Source organism: Sebastes fasciatus, chromosome 5 (assembly GCF_043250625.1).
Source record: "Sebastes fasciatus isolate fSebFas1 chromosome 5, fSebFas1.pri, whole genome shotgun sequence".
NCBI lineage: Eukaryota > Metazoa > Chordata > Actinopteri > Perciformes > Sebastidae > Sebastes > Sebastes fasciatus.
The window spans coordinates 15,938,669-15,958,389 of NC_133799.1; the positions used below are offsets into that span (position 1 = coordinate 15,938,669).

Here is a 19,721-nt window from a genome sequence, read left to right on the forward strand (position 1 = left end):
AAATAGTCTAATAACCACATGGTAAAGCCTATTTTTGTATACTCCTGTGTGAATTAAATACTTGACAAATGAAAAGTGCGGAGTATTTTCTCGTTTAATTAACTTTTTTGCGCACAAAATGTAGTTAACAGCTTTAAATGAAATTATAGAGGAAAAAATGAATACATATTTCCAGCTATACACTGACTAAGTTTACATGCATGCATATAAATACAGAGTAATCACATTAAGACAATAGTTTGATTTAACTGAGTTTGATTAGATTTCCTGAGATTAGATTTAGATGTAGTATGTATTTGTTATCATCAATTTAGATGATTTAATTATGTATCACGATTAGGGCTGCACAATTAATCGAAATTTTATCCAATTATCTATTTAATTAATTAATCTAATTATGTAAAAATGATCATACACTCTAATATCGCAAATCATATCGCAATTGCAATATCAGTCAAAATAATCGCAATTAGATAATTTTTCAAAGTTGTGCAATCACGACATCTCAATATATGATTTCATCACGATACGATTCCATTGAAAGATGATAAATGATTATATTGAATTTTCACCCAGCCCAAGATACACCGTACTGTACATGCTTAAAGTATACAGTACAGTAATGTAAGGGATAATGTGCAGCGAGTCGGTCATTGTTGCGTAATAAACCCGACAGGGTGGTACAGAACCCCGATGCGAAGCATCACCCTGAAGGGGTTTATTTCACAACAATGAACTGCTCGCTGTACATTATTATTCTTATTACACGGCTACTTACTTAAGAAATCAATAATTTGACTGTTATACAAAGCAGCGGTCTGCTATAAGGAAATAACAGACCATAGAATGCCGTAATTGACCAATCAGAATCGAGTATTCAACAAAGTCGTGCAATGATATAGTCGTATACTATACGTAAAAACATGTTTTATCATGAAATGGTTCAAAAACTTCTGAAAAATATCCACCCGACTGTTCCCGTGTGACATCTGGTTCCTCAAAATGTTTTAGTCACTGTTGTAAGCACACTCATAACTTTACAGAAACATCCAGACGAACATTAGATACTCAAATTTACATAATACTATTGACAAACGGCAAAGGGCAGGTAGGATTTTACTGTAAATATTGGCACAACTCATGTTTACAATCATGTGTGTCGTCCGTCTGACTGTCTCGCCGTGCGTGTGTGTGTGTGTGTGTGTGTGTGTGTGTCTATCTGGGTGTTGCTTCTGCCCCTGCGATGATGACGCTTGTTCTCGCTATAACTGAACCATAGCAGCAAAACAGACACACAGAGGTCGCCTGTTGTTGCAACTGCGTCAGAATACCAATGAAAAGTTTTGTTTATCACATAATGTTCGCACACATACATTCTATACGTATGCATGCACATAAACAAACAAACAAACACAAAGGATGCCATTCTGCCTTACGCCTCAGGGTGTATGACTGAGACTTAAAGCAATGTTCTTTTCTGTCTAAGCACCTGATAATCCCTGCAGGCTAGCAGCATGCAAGAGAAAGTCAATCTCTCTCTTACACACACACACACACACTCAAATGTCCTTACCATTTCCGCTGGGTGTGCTAGAGTTCTGTGCACGTGAGCGTGTGTTATTTACCTAATAAATATATCTCTCTCTATATATATAAACCTCTCTCTATCTGGACACAGTGGACATTTCCCCCCCAGCCTTCACCTGGAAAAAGCAGCCCGACCAAACGCCGTACTGGGAACGAGCTAATGTAGTCACAAACACGTTCGGCACACACAAACACTCGACGCGCACTTACATACACATGTATACGCAAAAACGTGCACGTACACAGGTATACCAGAAACACACAAACACCATCAATCATCCAGCCACCTGCGGCTTCAAGCGATGCAGACGTCTCCAGAACACAACCTGCTCTTATTAGAACAAACTCAGAGAAACACACCTCTCTGTGCTTCTTTTTCACCCACTCGCCATCTTTCTCCCTTCTCCACACTCCATTTCATTTCTCTGTCTTTAACAGAAAGTGGTCTCGTACTCAGTAGAGGCTTCACAGCATAAATACTATGGGGTGGGGGAAAAAAATCTATACAACATAGTATCGCGATATTTTGTGTGGCAATATTGTATCTGTAAGAGCTATTTATTTGTAGTTAGTATTTAGTTGTTGTTTTACTAATAATAAGTAGTATTGTTTGATTTATTATTTAAGATGTTTACTTTATTTAGATTTGATTTAGAGTTTTCTTTTGCTAGTTATTTTAGTTGAACTGTTTTCTTGTTTAGTATATTTAGCTTTTTGCGTAGTTAATATTTTGTTTTCTGTTGTTTATGAATTGGGTGACACCGTGGACACCGGCGGTTACATAGGTAAGTAGACAGGTAGGACCAGCATGCACCTGGGTGGGCTACAGTATCGGTACACAGACGTCAAGTATCGATCTTGTAATGCCCATTTTCAAAAGGGGTCCCTTGACCTCTGACCTCAAGATATGTGAATGAAAACTGAGATGAACAGAGTAAAAACGGTATCTTATTAGATAAAACAGATGTTGATAAACTGCATAACGTGCAGTTGAAAAAAGTCAATAAATCGCAATTCTGAGCACATCGCAAAATGTTTAAAATCGCAATAAGTTTGTATCTTGACTTAAACCCGCAGTAGGCAGAATGTTTTTGGCATCATTGGGCAAAAATTCCATAATAACCTTTCAGCATATTGTAATTCAAGTGTTCTGAGAGATAACTGTCTCATGCGCTACTGTCAGGATATAGTGACCGTTTTATAAAAATAACATTTTTTTAATCATATTTGCTCCATTTCTACCCACTGCAGTTTTAAGTATCATGATAGTATAGTATCGTGGGGCATCTGGTAACTCCCACCCCTAATATATACACAAGACTACAACTTCTTGTTATGTTTTTAAATCAACTGGCAGCTCCTGTAATAGCTGTTAAGTCAGATTTGTCTCACTGAAAACAGACAACAGGAGTTTTTCAGCCGTCACATTTCTGCTGGAAAATGTTTAACCTCATTGCGCACACACACACACACACACACACACACACACACACACACACACACACACACACACACACACACACACACACACACACACACACACACACACACACACACACACACACACACACACACCTGTGTATGTGTTTTGAAAGCATGCAAACAGGAGCGGTTTCAAAACACATACTTGGCCTCAAAACAAATACGTGTGTTTGTCATTTAGCAACAGCTACTGGCGCTGAATGAGGAAGCCAGTGATGTTCCTCCTCTACCCCCGTAGAAGTAAGAATGCTAAATAAGGTCATGCCCTTGCTTGTTGCACATGCAGACAAAGCTGTGTGCTAAACAGGACCAGATGAGGTCCAGACACTTTTTTGACATTGCTTTTACATTCACGGCACCTGGCTGACACTTTTATCCAGAGGGAATTTATAATAAGATAAATGGTTCAGTGTGTCTTTAAAAGGGATTTGGACCTTTGATCTTTCACCTATGTACCTTTTAACCACCTTAAACCCGGAGCTATACTACTACTACTACTACAGAGGGCCTACATGTATATGCCCAAAGCATTTCTCGCTGTCAGTGTATATGCTTGCAACACAATATCCAGTTTGAGTAAATAAAAGTTTATGCATTTAATCTGCATATGAGGATGTTAACAAAACGTGTGTAAACTGCTGTGGACAACTGTTTGTTCTATTTATGTCAGTTTGGGAAGGCTTTGACTTGATGCAGCTGTGTAATCACTGAGAACAGAATGCGATGTGAAAACACCAGGGACTCATTTACTGCATTGAGATTAGAGGACTTATTTGCATATGACATTATGTAGTCTCATGCCTATATTATGGCAACTTTGTATTTGGTGCTACTGACTGAAGTATCATACCAATATTAACTGACATCAGAGCTAACGGCGTTTGTTTATTCATATGGTATGCTGCTTGTTTTGTGATTCATACAACTGAAGTTTCAACTAAAATGAGAATACTATTGGAGATTAGGTTGAGAAATAATGACTGCAATTTATTTGCAGTTTGTATTCAAGTTTTTACAAAAGCAGGTCATGGCTGGCCAACAATCACATAACATCTAAATATATGTGTTATTTAGATGTTAATTGTTCCTTAACAGACAATTAGCTCCCCGATGCCTCCGTCTGTTGTGAGTTTTGCATATTTATGAGTTTTGTGGCCTTTTTCTGAGAGATTAAAGCTGCAGTGGGTAGAAATGGAGCAAATATGATTACAAAATTATATTTTTATAAAAAATCGCTATATCCTGACAGTAGTGCATGAGACAGGTAATCTGAAAAAAGCATTTGTCTCTGTGTACACCCACCAGCCGGAGCACAGCCAATAGGAACGCTCTCTCTGAAATGACCTGTGATTGGCTCAAAGTAGATTTTTTAAAGCCTGAAAACAGAGCAATGAAGAGGTGCAGAAGTCTAGTTTTCTCTCAGAACACTTGAATTACAATATGCTGAAAGGTTATTATGGAATTTTTGCCCAATGATGCCAAAAACATTCTGCCTACTGCAGGTTTAGCAGAAAATATAACAAACCTTTTACTGAATCATAAGAATGAGGTGTCTCATAGGCTATCAGTTGACACAGCACTTGATCGTAAATCGTAAACCTGCATGTTTTAACAGCTAAACAGCACTGCTTACCTTTGAGGCGAACAGAGAAGCAGGTGGTGTTTTGCACCTCTACAATGTCTCACATTTATTTGTCCTCAGCAGCCCAGCTGCTTCTCCACAGAGGAGAGAGCAGACTTTCCATAGTGGAAAAACACTCCTGCCCTTTATGTTTGATCAACTTCCAAACGCCATCATCTCTTGTGTGCAAATGTTATTGAGTGTGTTGAGTGACCACAATCCATTTGTTCTCTCTGAAGTCACAGAGGGACGATTTGTTGTGGGTGACAGGTACATCTCATTATGTAATGATGGCCACCATCAATAGCACAGTGGTGTTTATGGTGGCATTAAAGGTGTGTGTGCGTTTGTGTGTGTGTGCGCCAGACGTACGCAGTGGAGTTGATAGTGGTGTATCCAGAAGGACACTCTGGAATACAGGCCCCATTGTGGATGACGTATTCGAAGCAGCCCGTCTCCCGGTCCTGGTTCAACTTCTTAGTCTGCGTACACTGGTTGTGGAGGTCCTGGATTCAAAAACAACGAAAACACATATGTACCACATGTGTTTACACCAGTGTATGCAGTTTACTGTGTGTACATGTGTGCTAAATATTATACAAGTTAAATTGAAGAATTCCAGTTATTACCAACCTGGCAGAATGAGAAGCTGACACAGCGCCAGCCCTTGAAGACGTAGTATCCAGGAGGACACTTCTCCAAACAGTTGCTCCCATGCTGGAGGTTCCTGCAGGCCACACAGCTACTTGAGTTACCCGGCTCAGAGCAGCCGCCCAGGCACTGGTCATGGCAGCACTGGCCCTGGAGGCTACACGCACTATGCTTACAGTTGTCCAAGCACACTGAGGAAAGGAGAAAAAGGAGAGAGGTGGTTAATATCAGGTTCGAGACACATGGACTCAGTCATGTTTTATTTCGTATCACCATGAAGATTGTGTTTATAACCACTCCTGGTTTTGATGGCATCTGGAGACGAGTGGGTGAGCAGTGGGACTTAACCAAAGTTCACAAAAACACACAAATACCCTGCAGAAGCAAAGTAAAATAAAAACAAAACACCAAATATAAACAGCACGGGTCTGCATGTAGGCAGGCATCTACACGTCTAGCATTCAACGCCTCACAAAACGTTAAAACAAGAAGGGGTGGAGAGAGCAAAACCCTGTGGTCAAAATGGCCACCAAGTGGTGGTTTGCTCTGATCTGAGAGCAGCGATGGGAACCACATGCATGTTTGGTGTGTGTAAGTACACACACATGAACACGGCTGTATGAACTATAAACAGGTGTTCTCGGCGAGGGCTTGTGGTTCCCTGTTGCCTTTTTAATGTGTTGTTGCTGCGGTTGCTCAAAAGAGAAAATGGTAACGGCGTACCGCCATCAGAAGGAGCACAAACCTGCAACTGAAAACTGTTTGACCCTCACAGAAAGATCAAACAAATGTCACAAATAACTGAGCTACTGTATTGGTAAAGCGCTGTTGTATCAACAAGTTGAATATAAGCTGCAATTACATGACCTCCTCTCTGTATTCTGTGGTTGTGTTATCCTAAAAATATCACTACTCACCTGAGAGGTTGTCCGAACAAAAGCACACGATTAGACAAACACTAATTAGCAGTGGAGAACACAATCAGACGAGCTCCGGCCGTAATTTGTATGCAAACATGTATTTAGACGACCACTGATTGCACACCTAGCGTCCATAAGGGAGCGACTGTCTACAATTTACGCCTGATGGCCAACAGCGGCGGCCTGCAGCGCCATGGAAACAACCTTAATTGCTAATAGGCTGAACATTATAGGTCATTGGCTCATGTCAGGTTTCATTTGACCTATTGGGAAACTGCATTTGGTGAAAGAGCCCAAGTGTCAATTGTGATTGGATTAGCAGTCCCCTTACCTGACCTATACCCTGTAATGATCTAATAAACTAGCTGTCTTGTCTGAAGGCCAGTAGAGACTCATTACATCTCACCTAATATCAGGCACTGACCTTTTTACCAACTGCACATACTGACTGGACAGGAAATCACCATAAGCAGTGAGTTGGTAAGAGTTTACATACAGTATAGGGCTTTTCCATACACATATGCTGGCTTGGCTCGGCTCGGCTAGACTCGGCACCTCAGCCCAGCACGGCAGGGATTTGCATCGCCACTACAACAGGGCCACCCGCTTGAAAGTGTGTGTGTAGTGGTCAAAAGTGGCTGTAAAATGGTGGAAAGACACTGTATTACCTATAAAATTTCCTATATTCTTCAAAATAAAAGTCCCCCGTTATTTTTAGCAACTTGTTCTCTTCATATCTGCAGTATTAGTAGACTTATTTTATTAATAGTCGCTAACAAACATCTCTAATTCGGATATAAACAATATTTAATTTCCTATAAGCTCTTCACAATAAAAATCCCCTGTTGTTTTGATATTTTAAAGCTTTTATTATGAAGTAGCAAAATCTGAAGGTGGTTGGGTTTTTATCAACTTAACACAACTCCTGTACAGCTGAAAGCGAAACAGTCAAATAAATCAGCTATCTGAAAGTACGAACAGGCTTGGCCCGACTCTGGAGATGGTCCATCTCGGGCGCAGCTCGGCACAACTTGGCGTGCTAAAACTGGTATTGGAAATGCAAATCACCGCGGCATGCTTTGGCACGCCGCGGTCAAAAGTATCAATGGAAAAGGCCTAAGAGGCTGTATGTTCATTTGAATCTAGAATCCACTGGCAGCTAAAGAACATCAGCCAGATGTTTACAATGACAAACCTTTTAGATTTATCAGACACTCGCACCTTTCTGCTGTGTGTTCATCACCGTCTCTCACCATGTTTCTCACTATACTGTCAGCTTTGATGTCATGCGCTAACCGAACCAAAGAGCGTCAGAGGAAGAAGAAGATCCAGGTCAAATAACAAACATTTACAAGATTATATGGCCCTTGTAGGTGAAAACTTACACTATCAAGGAAAAGAAGATTCTCTATTAGAGAGTATTTGATTATCTCGCGTGACATTGGAGTTATCCTTACTATAAACAAGCTAAAATCAGAAAGATGGACCGCTGTTATGGTTCCCCAGCAGCTACAAACATTTAAAGAAAAAGTGCATCAAACAGTTAGCTTAAAAGTGCAAAGGGGGCACTGTATGCCAGCCATCGTGGGATGCCAGCTCTGTGAGGACATCACATGAGCTCTCACTGCCGAGGATACAGCTAGGACCCCCCCCCCCCTGCACGGGAGGGCTGCCCATTGTGCTGCCTGAGTAAAAGCAGAGAGGACAGACGGGGCTGTGGCAGGGGGAGCGGAGGGGTGGGATAATAAGGTTAAAGAAAAGAACAATGACGAAAGGGACAGGGGGTCAAAACCGCGGAGAGGGGGGATGACTAATGTAGATAAAACATAATCTCCGACCTTCTGGGGTAGTTCATGCAGGGGTCGCTCCACTGCATTTTCTTTACCATGAGCTAGTAAACCCACCGCTGCACACAGTCGTCTCTGACCCACAGAGAAAAAATGCACAGCTCTTCCGCCAGCCCTCCCCCCTCTTGTCTGTCTGCTGTGTGTGTACATGCTGTGACCACGGCATCGCATAACAGCGCAGGGAGGGCTGAGGGAGCTCGCAGATCCAGCTCCAGTGGAGAGGATCCATGCCGGAGTGCCGCTCCAGCCCCAGATCCACCCTCGGCTTCAGCCAATGTGTTTGCTGACTGGGGGAGGCAGCCATTCAATGGCCTGTTCCATGTCGGGGAGGAGAGACGTCCAGGGTTAACCCTGGCCTTGCTGGGGCAGACAGGGGGCAGACGCAGCCAAGTAGCCAACATGCCAGGGAAGACAAATCTACTGCTGCTGCTGCTTTAGGTGAATTAGAACTGGAGCGGGGCCGAAACAGAGATACAAAAATCCATTCAACACAGGGTCATAAAAAGCTGTTGTTTACATCCCCCTGTTATATTAACAGACACGTGTGATGCAGTACCTTGGTATTTTATTTGATCTTTCAGTTATTTTCTTTACTAATCCGAGGTACCCTTTTCCTCTCCTGTTCCTATCTGATCCCAGTCTCAGCGGGGAGCACTGTAGTAGCATAACACCACTACTGCAGCAGCATTATTCCTCATTCTGCTCACTCTAGCGCCGCGCTACACAGGCTAGCTGCTATGCCAAACATGCTCCAGTCAGCTCACTCATTCATTCATCTCCTCCTCCTCCTCCTCCTCCTCCTCCACTGTCCTCTTCTCTATCCCTCCTATCCGCCACAGCCTCACCCTGCCCTGCACCACTATCTATCTCTCTATCTGCCTGCCTGCCTTTCTAGGCCACTCTACCCCTCCCACTTTCATTCATACAACGCCTTGTTTTGTTTTCATGCTGGCTGCATGGGGGGATGGAGGGAAGGAAGGCATGGATGGAGGGATGATTTCACTCATGCTTCAACAACAAGAGGAGGAGGAGGAGGAGGAGGCGGTAGCATCCTGGAGAGCTTATCTCTCATTAAGCAAACACACACACGTAAACCTCACTGTGTCATTCAATAATTTGCTTGCCGCTTCCTCACACACACACATACTGTTCCAGTAAGGGTTTTAAATGCAGAGCCTGATCAAAGGTGTACTGTGTTTACCTTTCATTTGGCCATGGCAGTAAAGAGCCCTGGCTGCTCAGTCCCCAGGGAAGAAACATGGGAGAAGCTGAGCAGCCAATAGCGTGCAGCCACACACGGCAACACTTCCTGCTCTTAACACATAAAACCTCCCCTTTAATTGGCAGTGTTGTCTACAGGCGAAGTGCTGGGAACAATAACAAACACGTTTTTACCCCAGAGCCATTTACTCAGGAGAACACATGCACGCACACACTCATCCACACACACACACACACACACAGCTGCTGGATTCACGTTTACTATATTTGGCCACGGTGGGAGTCCTGAGCTTCAAAAGCTTCGCTATAAATGCTTTGAGTGATCTGATGTAAGACATTCGCCCTGAGAGAGTCGAGGAGAGAGACAGGAGGGGGGAGGGGAAAGCGTGTAAACAAAAACACACTGATTGCTGCGAGGGAGAGAGTGATACTGCCATAAGAAGCAAAGCGTCAATACTCATGCAAGCAAGCGCACACATACATAAATACAAATACGCTATGGTCTGTTTGTGGCCACTGCTATGGCCGAGAGGAGAGTAACAGAGGAGGGAGAGTAGAGGGGGAATAAGGTAAACCGAAGGAGATGGAGAAAGATGGTGGGGAAACAGAAGAGCGACATAGGGTGAGCTAAAGGGTGATGGAGAGGGGGAAAGGTCATTTGTATATTAATATTATATTAATAAAAGTAAAGTAATAGTAAGATGATAGGGCTCTGATACATTTTAAAATTCAAAATTACCCAATTTTCTACACATGTATGGGTTTCACTTTAAAGCTGCAGTGGGTAGAAATGGAGCAAATATGTTTAAAAAACATTATTTTTATAAAACGGTCACTATATCCAGACAGTAGTGCATGAGACAGGTAATCAGAATTTTTTTTTTGGCCTCTGTGTCCTCCGGTGCTCCTAATGGCATCTTCAAGATTTCACAGACCGGAGGAAAACAACCAGTCAGAGGTAATCTGGAGTCTGCCGTCCAGCTGCCGTCTATGAGAGCCACGAGTCAATCACTCACGAACTCCGATCAAACGGTCAAACTAGGCAGCGCTGATTGAATATGAATCAATATTCTGTTACTTTAATGCCTATTTCTCTCCTCAAATGTTTTCAAAAACATCCTGTAGTGTACTGTTTAGCTGTAAAATGAGAAAGTTTGTGGTCTGGCAGCCATGTTGAGATCAGTTGAAGAAATACCAAGCACCGCCCACCAGCCGGAGTACAGCCAATAGGAACGCTCAATAGAAACACTCTCTCTGAAATGACCTGTGATTGGCCAAAGTCTCCCGTCACCGGCTAGATTTTTTTAAAGCCTGAAAACAGAGCCATAATAATCTGTCGTTTTGGTCTTAGTTGTTTTTTATGCTTATTTCATGCTGAATGACTTATTTCCAAGAAACTAATGAGCACATCTCTGGCAAACACAAGGTTTAAAGTGGTGCTTTTGTGTGATTCTTTGTGGAGAAACTCAGTTTTACAGACTTTTTTTGGTCGAAGACAGCCCCACATTATGCTGAAACTTTTTCCAACCTGTATTAAAGGATGAAAAGAGAAGTAAACAGTATTTTCCTTTGCACCAGCCACTCCCTCTCAGGGTTATTGACACACAGATAAAGAGCCGCCATCATGCAAGCGACTTTACAAACACAGGAACCTGAGAGGTGTCAATGAGTTTACTCACGTGTACTCGCAAATATCAAGATATTTTACTGCGGTTACAAGGCTGTGTGGGGCGAGGGGAAGTTGATCTGATGCAAGTGTGTGCAGTGGGCTAAAAATGACCAATTTGAGTAATCCTTGTTTACACGTTGTGTGTGTGTGTGAATGTGTATATGTCAAACCAGACGCTAGCTATTAGATCATTATTGAATGTCTTCTATTGATATCGGCCTCAAACATCCAGCTTCCCAATGGCAACATAAATATGACAGGTGATTTTATGAAAGGTTTCCTGTCATGTGATGAAAGCAACACTATTGGAAGTTCTTGTGAATCGCTGCCAATCAGTGATCCCTCAGAAGTGGCTCTGTGTATCATCACTACTAATAAATGAAGTAAATACAGAGATAACACTCAGGAATAACAAACTGAAAGTGGAGTATCTCCCTCCCATTCTATCGGCTCTATTTATATAATCCTGTAGAGCTGTCACCAAGACAATGACGACCACGACGCTCTGTGGTGTCTCTTTACAAAGTGTGTATGACTCATACGCTGAAGCCTGAATTCAAAACGGTAAATGTTTGGACAAGACATTTATTGCATGTCCACGAGGTCTTCCTGTATGCAGACCCGCTTTGTGCAGGGACTCAAACACACACACACACACACACACACACTCATCACTCAGTAATGAGATTGGGTGGTTTACCATGCCAAGATGTTTACTGCTCTGTTTCACGTCACTGGGTCACAACGATGGCTTTATCGACCACATTGTATATTGCAGGTGGTAACACACCGTCACACGGACAACCATTAGGGGCCATTTTACACAAATGCATGTGGATAGTTGCGCCCTTTCACCTAGTGATGTTTACACTATATCGACTATATATGGACATAAATACAGGGCCAAAAATAATTAAAGAATCAATTTGACAAGAGCCTCCTGTATTAGGTGTAAATTCTTCTATAAAAGTGAAGTGACGTCCAGGGAGGGAAAGGTCAGAGCGCCCTGACAACAGATTTTCTGTTGTTTCAAAGTATCTGTGTGTGTGTGTGTGTGTGTGTGTGTGTGTGTGTGTCCTATTGGCTAAATGACCCAGACTAAATTGGGTTACTGATGGTTGGAATTGGCTGAAAGAGAACAGGGCTCGTCTCTCTCTCTCACACACACACGCACACACATACACACACAAACACACACAGTTCATGCAGCGGCCTCTTTTTAGTGCTTGGCTCACTCCAAGCTAGCAAAACCTCTCTCACCCACAAACTCAATGACCTGCCCTTCGCACGCAGGTCATGGCGGTGAAAACGTCATGTTTGTGGACATATATGGAAGGAAGACACATCGAGATTAGAATTCAATTTGATTGTTGGGGAGTATGGATGTCATGATACCAGAAATTTAGTAATCAATACCAATACCAGTGAAATTCCACAATTCTCGATACCAATTCAATACCACGGTAAAGAAACAAAAGTAAAACAATAAATCACATGTACTGCAACATACACTTCTTTATTACCTTTGCATACTGGCTTTTGTTATGAAGTGAAACAAGTCATAATTCCCTCTCTATTATCTATTTCATATTGCTGTGAAAAGGTCGTTTCTCGCCAAAAACTACATTTTACAAGATTACATTTGAACACATCATGATAACGTTAGAATATCCCTTCGCCTAATACTCACTTTAACTGAATGAAGCCTGAACGCACCACAATAGTACTTCCCGTTTAGAAGGTTGAAATCGGCAGGACAAGAGCTAGTTAACGTTAGCTGTTAACATCTGGTAAATAACACAGTCCTGCACAGGGTTTTTCACGACATGGCCATCTGGAATAAATAAGTAGTGAGTGAGAGTGGTGTGAAAATGGTCGTCAAACGCCGATTTGTTTCATCTACGCATCATAACAACGGCTTGTAAATCTGCCGTCTTCGGTCTTCTGGTTTCCCTTTTTGTATGACTAATACAAACTACCGTGACCTGCTGGTGTGGAGAGTTATTTCCTCTCACGTAGGTGCAGAACGTCCGTGGTAGTTGGACGTCGGCTGTAGTCTTTGCAGTGTGTTCAATTGCAATTTTTTGGCAAAAACAAAGGCAACCAGTTCTTTAATGTTGGCTTGATGTGTCCCCAGCTTAACGTTAACCAGCCGATTTCAACACAGAATAGGGTGTGTCCCCTGGATGTGTCGATGGTGAGTTTACGGTGTCCCAAACACATTTTCTATCGCCACTAGTCTTGAGCTTTGACCGTATCTACGGTACCAGTGGTATAGTAGAAAAACAAGTACTGTTAGGTTTATGGAAGTATTGGTTCTCGTAACATTCCTTTTGGGGATCACCAATTTATTTAGCCTACATTATGATTCATCAAGATATCACACAGTACAGTTTTTTTCTCTCTCTGACACACTTGCACACAATCACACCTCTTCCACATATCTGCATACCTGCCCCAACATGTTTAGTTGTTCACTTATATAAACAGTAGTATTCTGTCAATCTCCCCATATTAAAGAAAGAAGGCCTGTTAACAAGGCTCTTAAATGTACACTATCTAAAACGAAATCCAATAACACCTTCTTCGCTGCTGCCAACAGTCATTAAAATGACAAGACTTCAGCACTTTGCCACTAAAAAGCTTTATCAAATCAATTAGAGGTTTCTTGCTTTGCTCAAGGACAATTCAACAGTATCTGCTCAGGGAGCAGAAACACTTTTTTTCCCTTAAGGGAAGTCAAACTTTACTGTCTTTACGGTCGCATGATCCAAACCAGCAATATTCGGATCACAAGCGACCTTCTCTGATCTCTAGCCTGTTTATACATGAGCAAAAAAACTTCTATTGCATGTAAAGGTTAGCTCTTTTCGACAGCCGCTCTAGCAACAAATACCAAGTCTTAATGTAGGGTCAACAGGCGAGCATGACCTGATACACACACATGGACACAGACATGTAAGTGAAAGGGTGAATCTGGTTTAATGAGCATGGTTTTACTCCCTGCTTTGTCTGTCTGTTCATTGATTTCCTTGTCTGTGTCTTCCTGTGTGCTGGCCAGCCCTGCTGGCCCATCTTGTTACCATGGAGATGAGTCCAGACAGAGACTGTCTGCAGTAATTAGCCGCATGCTCCCAACAGGCGTTTTCTTAGGTTCCCCTCTAGTCATCATTTGTGTCTTGTCTTTTCATCATAAAGCGACACTCTCTCCATCTTTCTGTCCCTTTAAGCTTTGCACTCTTCTCCCTGACTTATCCCCCCTTCTCTTGTCTCCTCCTCTTCTCCTCTTGACCCTCTGCTGCCAGTTTCCCTTCTTCACCCCCTGTCCCGCCCAGCCATAGTGTCTGGCCCCAGGTGACAAATCTGCTCCTCCAGAAAGCCACAGCCACTAGATCTCATTACAGACGCTCGGGACGGAGCTACAATCAATACGTCCCGCTGACGGTCCTCCTCGCCACTCCCTTATTCTGTTCTCCTCCGACAGATCCGCCGCAACCACCCTCCCCACTCACCCATCCTCATCCCTGCTTCCTATCCCCTCTTCTGTTACATCCCTATGTTCATCCCTCTTTCTTTACCCTCCTATCATCCCTCTCTTCTCTCCTTACCCTCCTATCCTCCCTCTCTTCTCTCCTCACCCTCCTAACCCCCATCTCTTCCTTCCTCACCCTCCTATTCTCAATCTCTTCCATCCTGACCCTCCTATCCTCCCTCTCTTCTCTCCTCAGCCTCCTATCCTCCCTCTCTTCCCCCCCCTCCTTAACTCCCTCTCTTCCCTCCTAATCCTCCCTCTCTTCCCTCCTTACCTTCCTATCCTCCCGCTCTTCCCTCCTTGCCTTCCTGTCCTCCCTCTCTTCCCTCCTTACCGTCCTGTCTTCCCTCTCTTCCCTCCTAATCCTCCTGTCCTCCCTCTCTTCCCTCCTTGCCCTCCTGTCCTCCCTCTCTTCCCTCCTAATCCTCCTGTCCTCCCTCTCTTCCCTCCTTACCCTCCTGTTTCCCCCCCTCCTTACCCTCCTACCCTCCCTCTCTCCCCACATCTTTAATTTTGTCACACTGCCACCAGCCGCAGCATTTGCTGCTGGCTGCACTTTTTCTGACATCTAGACGCAAACATGAAATACACACACACAAACAAAGACAAGCTGCGGCCACATACACACATTTATACATGCACTGTTGCAGTCAACACAAATATTCTCTCACTCACACACACACACACACACACACACACACACATAAAGCTAAAAGTAGACAAAAAACGGTCAGACATAACTGAGATCAACATGTATACACACACGCACACATACACGCGCACGCACACACACACACACACACACACACACACACAGAGAGAGAGAGATAGAGAGAGGGTCAACAGGCTTTGCTGACTGGACAGTTTGGTGACAGTGGGAAGGACATCCATCTAGAGAGAGAGACACCTGCATCACTGGCTTCATGATTTTCCTTCACATCACCACCAGCGAGAATCACTCACACACACACACATTGATGAGCCTGTGACATTCATTGAGAAGCGAAAAGGTCTGGCTACTCAAAACTATCCAGCAGCTCCAACTTCTACCATGTCGCAGAGAAAATGAAATGACTGAATAAATTAAATAACACTATTTTCTATTCTAGCTCTCTACAAATAGAAAACATACAAAGCCACAAAGAGCTGCAGACAGTGATTTGACATCTTTAACTGGGCGCTCCTAAGTGCAGTTTTATGGATTGTAGTTGTGCTTAGATAAATACCCCTTCATCTGGGTAATTTAATCAGTGGCGCTGAGTGGCAGCCCAGTCATGACTAAGGTGTTTTTAAGCCTTCTCTTTTTGCCTCAATGGCCCATTATCTCCTCATATTGGCCACAGAAAGAGAGAAGGAGAGACTCAAATCTCTCCTTCGCTCTCTCTCTGTCCTCAGTTGACACAGAGAAAATGTTTATCAAAGGGCTGATTGTCAGATTCCTTCTCCTACTTCTACCTCTGCTTCTCTCTCTCTTCCTTGGCTTTCTTGTGTTTCAGGGGCTTTGAGTTCAGCTCGCCCTTATGACCGGGACGAGGACGAGGCGTTGTTGGGGATGCCAGACTGACGCTTATAAAATGAACTGGCAACCTTTTTTAATGTTTTATTTTTCAGTTAAACACTTTTTCAAGAAAAACATACCATGGCTGTTTCAAGCTTCTAAACTGTGAACTGTGGTGCTTTTCTTTGTTTTGCATGATGGTAAACTGAACATCTTTCAACTGCACCTGTGATGGGCATTTTTCACTATTTTCTGACATTTCATAGATTAAACATTTAATCAATTAATAATGGAAAATAATCAGCAGATTAATTGATAATAAAAATAATTGTAAGTTGCAGCCCTACTTGGAATTTATTATATAAATGAAAGGTAACATGATTTTGGAATTTTTACTGGGTTACACTTCAGGGCTGCATGATATGAGGACAATATGCAATAACATTGATCAATAACACGATAACGATATTACTTGTGATAAATAAACAGATATTAAAGTGTTTGCCTTTCTGCTGCAGTGTACTGATAAAATAGTATACTGCAGCAGAAAGGCATCAATGTTATTGCATATTTTCCTCCTATTGTGCAACAATTGCTTGTCGAATTAAAATAATGAAGGGAAATTATTCCCAGCATCCTTTTATTGAAGAAATTGAGCTGAACACAACAATAAAAAAGAATGATAGGGATTTTACTGAGTTAGTTGAAAGAGAGTATCTGTAGAAAACTGCATTTTAAAAAAGTGCAATATCGCAGTCTTTTGCGTGTGTTTATCACGCAACTTGACATTGTGATAAAAAAAATATATATCGTGCAGCCCTATAACATTTGTGTATTAAGTCAAACAAACCTGCCACATAGATAAAAGAGGCTAACTATACAGATACACACGGAAAGATGAAGATGCAGCAACAAGCATACGGGCAAATATGAAGACAAACATGCATGCACAGATAGTAGAAACCAATCTTGTACAGGTAAACACAAACTGAGTCTCAGCAAAAACAAGGAGATGAACCCACTCAAACAAAGACACAAGTAAACTTAACTCTCTTCGACACACACACACAATCTCCATGCTCCTGTGTTTCTGCAGGCTGGCCAGCTGCACTGAGCAGTAGGCACAGTGTGGGGGCTCGGGCGGGATGGCTGCAGTGCAGATGCTAGCTGCCCTATTTCATATTCACAGCGTAGCACTAAGCAGAGCTACGGAACACAGGCAGGCACACAAACACACATATACGCATGCATTCATGCACAAAGAGCAGAGTAAATGATGGAAAAAGAAAAAAAAACACTATAAGGTTGCCGCTACAGATGATAAAGCTTCCAAAATGTTGGAATATTATGAGCACAAACACATTTTCTACAGAGAAAAAAACAGGTGCCAAAAAAATCAATCAAATTAAATCACAGACATCACTTTTGTTCCGAGTCACTGAGTTAAGAACACAGGGCTTTTTTCAGAAATATGGCCAGATGTCATTTTAAGTGCCCTCGCTGCTCTTCTTTGTATCGGACAATTCTGAGCACCCCCGTCCCGCTCGTCTCCTCCCTCCATTCATATCCCACAAGACCTCAGGAAGGCTATTTATTCTGGGAGGAAGGAGGGAAACTCTCCATCATTACCGGGAGAAACAGGCTTGTCACAAGGGGTCACATACACACATTCTCTCATCTTATGTCCAAAAACACACCAAAAACACAGGTCACATGTCGCGGACACGTGAAGTTCTAGTATCTTTCTTTTGTTCTAAGAAAAGCGACCCTCCCTTCCTGCCCCTTGACCCCTGACCCCAACACTGGAGAACAGTTGTCAGCCCTGAATCATACTGTATTCATAGATTAATATCTGCTTGAATTATTCACATATATGAACATTTTCAGCAAATTTTTAAATGGATGGATGGCTATCCTTTCTGACTTCCATTCCCCCCCCACCCCCAATGCAGCAAAACAAACACGTCTGCTGCTTCAAAATGATTAAAATGAGACACTGCCAAATTTGCAAGACTATTAAACACAGATCTGGAAGAAACAATTTGCACGTCAAAAGGGTAAACGTCAGCTACACAATGTCCTTGAAGAGTTGAAAAAAACGTCAGACAATGGCCAAAATGGTTGCATTGTCTAACACATTGGCATGGCTTTGAAGGGCCAGTGGTCATGAAATGTACTCGGGGTTAAAAAATCTAAAAACATGGTGGTCATAATGTCTTCGCCCACAAAAAAAATAGTTATGGAACTGTGGTCATCAATTCGCAGTCATCCCTCACAACCTCACTTCAAGTTGCCGAAGCCTCAGTTTGACCTCGATGAGACTCGTCTTTCCATCAGCAGAGCGAGCGGCCAAGGAAAACAGCCGAGAAGACTGGGCCAGGGGTCTCCTGGGCCGGTGTGCAGGGACCGATTATGGAGAGTGTTAGTCATAAGCAAAACAGTGTAAACTCAGATTCAGGCTCAGATGTGCCGAAGGAATTTTGGGAAAATCGGGAGATCTCTTTGCTTCTGTTTCTGTCTAGGGTTTGGTCAGCCATCTGCCTGATCACGTTCCCTGTTCCTTTTGTCCTGGACTGGAAATGTTGTCCGAGGACTGGAATCATATTGGGTTCTGCTGGTTTTAAGGAGAACAGGTCTACAGCTCTCTGGATCAAAGAAAACCATGCAAGATACTGAATAAAAATGTTTTTTAGAGATGTATCAAAGTTTTAAGTTTGAAAAATGTATTTGTTTTTAGTTGTTGAATTTTAAGACTTTTTTTTCAGTAAATTTGTTTACTGAATCTGCTAATCTCATAATGAACGGGAGAAAATGCAGTACATTATTATTAAAATACCCATCTAAGATTCCCAAGTCACTGTCACTTTGATTTTAGGTAAACAGCTGTCAAAAATACCATACTATTCTGTGGTTATTTGTGAAAAACAGACCTTGAAACCAGGCTCTTTATCAGAATAAGACTAGAGCTGCAATAATTAATCAATTAATTGATTAGTTATCAACTATTAAATTAACCGCCAACTATTTGATAATCAACAAATTGGTTTGAATAATTTTTTATTCCAGCTTCTTAAATGTGACTATTTTCTGGTTTCTTTACTCCTCTATGACAGTAAACTGAATATCCTTGAGTTGTGGACAAAACAAGACATTTGAGGACGTCATCTTGGGCTTTTGGAAACACTGATATTTTTCACCATTTTCTGGCATTTTATCCAAAGAACTTACTGACTAATCGAAAAAATAATCAACAGTTTAATCGACAATGAAAATAACCGTTAGTTGCAGCCCTAAATAAGACTAACTTCTAAAAAAAAGAAGCTATTTAGGCTTCACAACAAACACGATACGGTATGAATAGCTCAGGAGCTGCAGACGAAAGCAGCAGACAGACGTGGACGTTTCCAGATTGACTCCATTTTAGATCAAATTCTAATCCAAACCCATTCGACAGGCGCTGACATGATTCAATCAATCATCCTGACACCTTGCATCAACAACAGGAGGGATTTCTGGCAGCAATGCGTGTGTGATCGGGTACTCAAAAAGAAGGGCTACCATAATGTTCCACTACAACTGAATGGGAAGTGAGATTCCCCAAACTATAAAAAAAATAACCCTTTATGAAAAAAAACTAAAACTTCACCTCCCTGTCTAGATTATGCAGACATAGTATGCATACCATGCAGTCTA

The 19,721-nt window shown here is 42.3% G+C and overlaps 1 protein-coding gene across 1 annotated transcript in view; it reads right to left on the bottom strand.

Moving 5' to 3' along the window:
* Nucleotides 1–19,721, bottom strand: part of insrb (insulin receptor b) — a 92,789-nt gene that overhangs the window by 17,232 nt on the left and 55,836 nt on the right. The window contains exons 3-4 of the mRNA XM_074635301.1: nucleotides 5,324–5,532; nucleotides 5,063–5,196 (exon numbers count right to left, since the gene is read on the bottom strand). Coding sequence (XP_074491402.1) covers nucleotides 5,063–5,196; nucleotides 5,324–5,532 — 343 coding nt within the window. The remainder of the gene's footprint in view (nucleotides 1–5,062; nucleotides 5,197–5,323; nucleotides 5,533–19,721) is intronic.